The 8,309-nt window shown below is 33.9% G+C and overlaps 1 protein-coding gene across 4 annotated transcripts in view; it reads right to left on the bottom strand.

Annotated features, from left to right (window-relative positions):
• LOC144968219 (hydroxylysine kinase-like) overlaps positions 1–7,402 on the bottom strand; it is a 15,675-nt gene extending 8,273 nt beyond the window's left edge. The window contains exons 1-2 of one of the 4 annotated variants that reach the window (XM_078906352.1): positions 7,144–7,402; positions 1,630–1,932 (exon numbers count right to left, since the gene is read on the bottom strand). In XM_078906352.1, coding sequence (XP_078762478.1) covers positions 1,630–1,900 — 271 coding nt within the window. In that variant the 5' untranslated portion in view covers positions 1,901–1,932; positions 7,144–7,402. Of the gene's footprint in view, positions 1–1,629; positions 1,933–6,940; positions 7,078–7,143 lie in introns of those variants that run through there. The other 3 variants (XM_078906351.1, XM_078906354.1, XM_078906353.1) reach the window with 3 other exon arrangements.
• Between the last annotated feature and the right edge of the window lie 907 nt (positions 7,403–8,309).

Raw genomic sequence — 8,309 nt, forward strand, 5'->3', positions numbered from 1 at the left:
GTGTATAGGTAAAATATTTACAAGAGCCGCCAACAAAACTAAACTTCACCATACACAAACTGAGTGTAACCTTTAACTTTTATTGATGCTATCCGGTTAGTGAAAAATGCTCACAACATCCGCCACTTGATATAACGTACCAAAATGAATACCAATGTGAAACGTTAAAAACGATTATGGTCTGATTGATATAATTTAGTGAGAACTACTCATAAAAATGGCAGGCCAAAAACAAGAACAAAGAGTTGAGTGATGTCAAATTCGTTCCTTTTATAATCTGATTGATACATTTAAGTTAGTGAAAACTTATCACTAACAGGCTGTCGAAAACTAATTTAAAAAAAAGGACTGAGTGACGTCAACTTCGTTCCATTTAGATAGTGTACGCTTGGCTAAGAAGTTCACAACATTGCCATCCGGAAGTATAACAGACAAACACAAAAAAACTGTGTGTGATCATGATCGTTTATAGAATTACTCAGAAACGCGGATGGCAAAAAACAACAACAAAGACTGGAATGACGTCAACTTCGAACTGACTATAGTCTGGTTTATACAATTTAGTGAGAATTATTCATAAACGTACATGGCAGAAAACAATAACAAAGGCCTGGGTGACGTCATCTATATAATTTGGTATGATCTTTTTTTTTCTATTAATGTATTTATCTTCCAATATATATATATATATATATATATATATATATATATATATATATATATATATATATATATATATATATATATATATATATCTATATTATATATATATATTATATAATATAATATATATATATATATATATAATATATATATATATATATATATATAATATATATATATATATATATATATATATATAATATATATATATAATATATATATATATATATATATATATATATATATATATATATATATGGGGGCGAAGTAGCCGAGTGGTTAAGGCATTGCACTAAGATCCGGATGACCCGGGTTCGAGCCCCCCTTCAGGCACTTTCGTTTATTTCATTGAGCAAGATTATTAACCCCCAATGTGCTCACTTGGACAACATGGGTGATTCCTGTTGACATCAGACATCTTGTTTGATGAGTTATCTATATTCCTTCGTGGAATGCCTAGGCGACGATATCTTATAATATCGTGGCGAAAAAGGCATATATATATATATATATATATATATATATATATATATATATATATATATATATATATATATAATCAATTTCTTTTTATGTATTTTCATTTTTTAAAAATTTTAAAAATGTATTTCAAATGGAGACTGAAATATGTAATAACTCATCTGACAGCCGCAGGGCAGCGTCCCAAAGTGACATTGGACCAGGTCAGGTGTCTTGCATAAGGACATACTACAAGATGAACGTGTGTCGTGTCGGCCTGCAACCCCCGGACTACGAGGTCAAATTAATGTTGCTGAGCCAGGCTGTCTAGTGTTCGTTTACTTACGTATCTTAGTATACTTACTAATTCTTTTTTTTTTCTCTCTCTCTCATCATTCATTTTATAATTATTTATCAATTTATTTGGTAATATTTTTAACTATTTACGATTAAACAATAAATGACTACTTACCTATGACTTCATATATAAATGTCACTGCTACTTACCCATCCATTGGAGATTCGTGGAGTCTTGAGCATTGAATATTCTAAGCACATAATTCTTGTCAGACACCAGCTTAGCACGTAATCCAACGCGCTCGTTGTCTGCTACTGTCACGTGGTAACTGACGTCACCATATCCCCCAAGACTTCGGTATGACGTCAAGCATAAGTCGTAACTGACAGACAAAATGGTTTCCAACATATTTTTCTCTTGTTGACTGTCTGTGTTCGTGACGTCATAAATGACGTAATCTGACTTGTCAGACGACATCATGAATCAAAGATTTCACTGATAGATATATTATTCTGAAAGGGAAATAAGATAATTAAAATGTTAACTATTTTTTAACAGCATCAATTTTCAACCCTTCGGGACACATTATCATTTACAAGTTATTAATCACAGAACGGAAATTTATTTCCAAGAGTGCCTGGGTGTCTTCGAGCCCAAGAGAGCCCGCTTGTGTGAGTGTGCGTTTACACAAATGCAGAAACACATAAACAAACAATGGTGACAGATGAAATTGAAAATATTGTAGAAGGACATTGTTTAGCATAATTAAGATTAATCGATTTTTCTAAAACGGCAAAGTTTCGAATTTTCTTAGAAAGAAATTTATATCGTTGTCAAGAGCCTAATATATTTTACTGCGTATACATTATATATATATATATATATATATATATATATATATATATATATATATATATATATATATATATATATAAATGTATATATATATATAAATGTATATATATATATATATATATATATATATATATATATATATATATATATATATATAATTACGGTAAAACGGCAGAATTTGTACGTATACTTCTCAAAAACATATAATTCTCAAAAAGACTACAAGCACCAAATTATTTTTCGAGGATTTGAAAACTTCATTAAACAGAGATGTGTCAAAAGGGAAAAAAAAAACTTTTGGTGATGGCGGAATGTTAAATTTCATCTAGACAACATGAATGAATGGTTGTAAAATGTTTACACACATTTTTGAATCTCCCAATTTAATGCAGCAAGTCGTTGAACCTACCCGTAGTATCGGTCATCTACTCGATCGACATGCCACGACAATCAGTCAAAGTCAAAGTTGAAGGGTGTTTCCGACCACAGCTATGTTTCAACTGTCGTCAACCTATCCCATCCTGTGCGGCTATGTGGTCTTGTGGTATGACACTCGCTTTCGGATCGGAAGGTCCTGGGTTCGAGCCTCGCGCTCGGCGCATATTTGAGTCCTTGGAAAAGGCTCTTTACTCACTTTCTCTCACCGTACTCAGGTGTAAAATGAGTACCTGGCCGTTAACAGCGTTGTCTTTGTTCGAAAAATTGTAATATCGCCTAACAGGCGGCATGTCCCGTCCTACATGTTAAAGGTTGCTGTTGACCTGGGACCCCTTGTAAAGCGCTTTTAGCACATTTAGTGGGTATTGCGCTATATGAAGCTCAATTTTAAATTTTATTTATTTAAACCTCAGAAAAGACCTTAAACATGTCGTAAAATAAGAGATATTAATCTTAACTCATTTAAAAATGATACATAAATTTTAAGCTTGAATGAAATAATTTCATATTCCAATTCTGGGTGCGTGCGACATGGTGGATCATTATGACAAGATTTTACCCGAAATTCTTAACAACCATTCATTGTCCCCTTACCACAAAAATATTATTTTAGGATCCAATAAGGAAAATTCCTTGGAAGTGTGTATGAAACCAGTTTTTTGAGAACTATAGTCAGATTTTTAAAATTAATGGTGCGTATTTTTCTAGTTTTCCTTAGCTGTCCCTCTATCAAAAGTTGTAAAAATCGTGTCAACCTCAGAATCAATTTGTCTTAACTGAATATAGATTTTGAACCGTGTTGATGCCACAGCAAGAAAGTTTTCTTCTTTACGGCCTATGAAAAAAACTACTTTAAAACAGCTAAGAAAAAGAAGAAAAAGACGCACCGCTTAACAAAAGTCTAATTATTATAATGAATTACTTACTTATTGAATCATAATGTGGCAATACTATTTTAGTAGCAGTATGTAAAGGTATATTCCTATGGATTAGTGGACGTAAAAGAGTGAGGATGGTTGATCTTTATTTACGATCAGCTTATATTTAGATAGACTAGAAAATAAGATGCTATCATTGTGAATCCTAAAGATCGTTTACACTTCCAATGAGATCGGAATCGTTTTTTTTTTTTTTTTTGACATCACACCTTATTTCCCCATCAAATGACGCAAAATAAAACAAATAATCAAGCATGAGTATGAGAACGTTTATATTATGTAGCAATGACTATCCCGCACAAATCTTTGGGCCTCTTTTTCGCTCACGAAGTGCCCGAATTCGCGTCAAAATATGGGACGAAGCCGTTTCGTATATGCTATTTTAAAAAATTAATCACGACGCTGTTTATCGATGAATATGACTGAAAGTTGGCACACAGTTAGAAAAAAGGTCATTTTAGATTATGTCAAGCGACAAAACTGGTGCGATTACCAGAAGACCGTTAAAAATAGATTTTTACTCTTTGGAGTGTGGAGTAAAATATTTCTAAAACTACCGGGCGTGGAGTTTTGTCGCTGACAAGGTAATACATGAACATTTCTTCTTTTTGGTTGTAAAATTTCATATGACTATGACGAGTACTTTTCCCGTATTTTACAAAACACCATCCTAATTTTCTCTTCAAGTTTCAATCGTTTAATCCACTTATTACGCAAGATACAACCAAAGGTCGAAAAAAAATGCTGAAAAAGCGTCCCATATTTTCGCGTTTTTTTCTTCTTTGCGGGTCATCCAAATAAATGACACCTTTAAAACTGTATAACTTGTTTATTTATGAATGGATTTTCAAAATTCAAAAACATTTTTACTCAGTGGAGATAGGGCTTGGATTTTAGACAAATATTTTCCTCAAAAAGAGAAAAAAAACATTTTTCATAGTCATTGCTAAATTATTATGTCAATAGATAGTATGCACTTGGCAAAGAGGCTCACAAAATTGCCATCCGGAAGTATAACTGACCAAACACAAAGCTCTATGTAACCATGAACTTTTATAGTCTGGATAATACATTTTAGTGAGAATAACTAATAAACGTGGATGGCAAAAAAAAAAAAAAAAAACAAAACAAAAAAAAAACCAATAACAAAGACCCGAGTGACGTCAACTTCATTCTATCTATAGATAGAACGAAATTGACGTCACTCAGCTCTTTGTTATTGTTTCTCAGTCGGCCATTTTAATGAGTAATAGAGGTCAACAGTCATGATGTCACCTCCCTCACAATGACGCATAACAACTGGTTCAAAACTATCAGAACAATGGTGGACGCCACAATCTCCATCACCGCCCTTATGAAATACATCTCCGACAAGCATAAAAGTGTATCCAGAGGAGAAAGACTTTTACACATTCTGATCAAATGGCATGTGAAAAAGTTCTAGCCAGCATGAAGAATAAAAAGTACCGATTTTCTTTGTTTAGAACCAAGCTGCTTGTTGCTGGGCAGACGTGACATCAGACTATTGAATCCTATTCTCACTAAATTGTATTAATCAGATTATAAACGTTTAAGGTTACACATAGTTTTGTGTGTTGGTACTTTATATCAGGCGGGCAAAGTTTTTGAACTTTTTGGATAAATGCATAGCATCAATGGAATGAAGTATGTTGATGTCTTCCAGCTTTTTATTATTGTTTATAGACCGTCTGTTTGTGTGATTACTTCTCACTAAAATACATCGATCCAATTATAAAACTAAAAGGTTGAACAGTCACTAGTTAAATGTGTGTTGGTCCTAAAAAATACTTCAGCTGTTATATAGCGTAATAACGCGCTTTACATGGGGTCCCTGGCAAACAGCAACACTTAACACTTAGGACGTGACATGACGCCTGTTAGGCGATATTACAATATTTTCGGACAAAGATAAAGCTGTTAACGGCCAGGTACCCACATTTTGCACCTGAGTACGATGAGAGAATGTGAGTAAAGAGATTATTCCTAGGACTCAACTATGCGCCGAGTGAGGCTCGAACCTAGGACCTCCGATCCGAAAGCGAGTGTCATATCACAAGACCACATAGCAGCAAGTTCTCTAGCTTGCCCTAATATAGAATTGCCATCACAAGGGTAATATATAGTGTTTTCCAAAATGTGATATTGCTATTGCGTGAATTAATATATAATTTCGAAAATTTCCTACAGGCAAAATAATAAAAAAAAAATAGGCGGTGAAGCAATAATTTTCCGACCAAATTGTCTGAAATGGACGTTTTCCAATCAAAATGTGAAAAGTAATAATGTTCTGACCCAATTATGAAATGAAAATTTTCTGTCAAAAATTGTATGAAATTACATTTTTCTGATCGAAATGTGTAAAGTAAAAGTTTTCTGACCAAAATATAATAATATTATGACCAACGGTTATGAGATCAGAATACATATTCTCTCCAAATCCAAATTGTCATTCTATCAAAAAATTGTATGAAATTTAATTTTCTAATCAAAATGTGTGAAGTAAAAGTTTTCTGGTTAAAAATTGTATGAACGTTTGCCAGCAAAAATGTATGAATGTTTTCTGGCCAAATATATGAAGGAAACAATTTTTTAGGGGGTCAAAATTTATATATTTAGAATATTCTTTTGACAAAATTGTAGGAACGTCAAAACCACTGAAATTATTACAGAAGCAGAGATGTCCTACAATTGTTGTAGAGGTGCGATGTCGGATACGGCACCCAAAGTTTTGCCATAATTTTCAATTTCAGTGGTTTTGACGTAAATCCAAATAGAGATGCGAGATCTATTATGAGTAATTTTGAACCTATGATTATTATTATTCTAAAATATATCAACATTGTTTAAAGTGAGTGTTATTAACTTATGTGACGTTGCATCTTCGTATCTATTCACAGACATTACATTAGGACAATGACATTAAAACATGGACTTTTTGTTATCTTTTTAAAAATCTTATCAATATAGCTATCGCACATCTAAGACAGAAATAATTACAAAGTGTGTAAAACACACAACAATAATACAATCAACACAAGGACTAGATATATCTAATACTATAACACAATTACACTATAATAAAATAATCATAATACATATTAAACAAATTAACAACGGTTTCTCCTGCGCATGTATGTTAAGAAATAATTACAAAGTGTAAACACACACAATAATACAATTTTAAAAATAACTACAAAGTGTGTAAAACACACGACAATAATAAAATTAACACAGGTTTTACATATATCTAATACTATAACAAACTTACACACTACTATAATAAAATGATAATACATATTTTACAATTTAATAACGGTTTCTCCTATGCATGTATATTAACGACATAAATAATTACAAAGTGGGTAAAACACACAATAATACAATTCAAAATAACTGTAAAGTGTGTACAACACACAACAATAATACAATTGACACACCTATTACACATGTGTAATACTATAACACACTTACACACTATTGTTATAAACTGCTGATCATGCAATTTTTACTTTAACAATTTAACAACGGCTTCTCATGCTTTTTATATTACTACTGCCATGATCTATATTACATTCCATGTGATCGATGTCATTGGTCACATTCGAATATGTGCTCAAAGTAACCTACATAGTGAAACGTGCTCACAGATTTTGAAATGGAAAAGGCTAGCCGTACTTAATGACGGCTAGCCTGCCAGTCTAGGCGTACTTAAGTACGTCTAGCCTACCAGTCTAGCGTACTTAATGACAGTCAGACTGGCTGGCTAGCCGTACTTAATGTCGTGTAGATTGCTTAGTTAGCCGTACTTAAGGATTGGTAGATTATTTATTATTTGCGGTGGCATATTTTGCCTTCGCATGTCTTCACTGCATATTTCGTCAAAACCTTTTTTAACCGGATGTTTTTTCCCCATCACATGGAATTATTTGGGAAAACTGATCTCCGTGATAATACCACTCTACTAATCTATGTGTAACCTCAACCTTTTATAGTTTTGTCTTGAATACAATCAATGAGAACTAATCATTTAAAAAATGGCTAAAAACGATAATAAAGAACTGAGTGACGTCAATTTTGTTCTATCTCAAATGGGTAATAGCACTGGTGGTAGGGACTCAGTGGCTGGATAGCACTGGTGGTAGGGACTCAGTGGCTGGATAGCACTGGTGGTAGGGGCTCTATGGCTGGATAGCACTGGTGGTAGGGGCTCTATGGCTGGATAGCGCTGGTGGTAGGGGCTCAAAGGCCAATAGCGCTGGTGGTAGGGACTCAATGACAATGGCTAAGAGAAATAATAGTAATAGCGCTGGTGGTAGTGGGAGGGACTCAGTGGCTAATAGCACTGGTGGTAGGGACTCACTGGCTCATAACACTGGTGGTAGGGTCTCTATGGCTGGATAGCACTGGTGGTAGGGACTCAGTGGCTAATAGCACAGGTAGTAGGGTCTCTATGGCTGGATAGCACTAGTGGTAGGGACTCAGTGGCTAATAGCACTGGTGGTAGGGGCTCAATGGCTAATAGCACTGGTGGTAGGGGCTCAGTGGCTAATACTAATAGCGCTGGTTGTAGGGACTCAGTGGCTAATTGCACTGGTGGTAGGGACTCAATGGCAAATAGCACTGGTGGAAGGGACTCA

The sequence above is a fragment of the Berghia stephanieae genome, chromosome 3 (assembly GCF_034508935.2).
Source record: "Berghia stephanieae isolate SIO BIC M18660-M18661 chromosome 3, UCSD_Bste_1.3, whole genome shotgun sequence".
NCBI classification, from domain to species: Eukaryota; Metazoa; Mollusca; class Gastropoda; order Nudibranchia; family Aeolidiidae; genus Berghia; species Berghia stephanieae.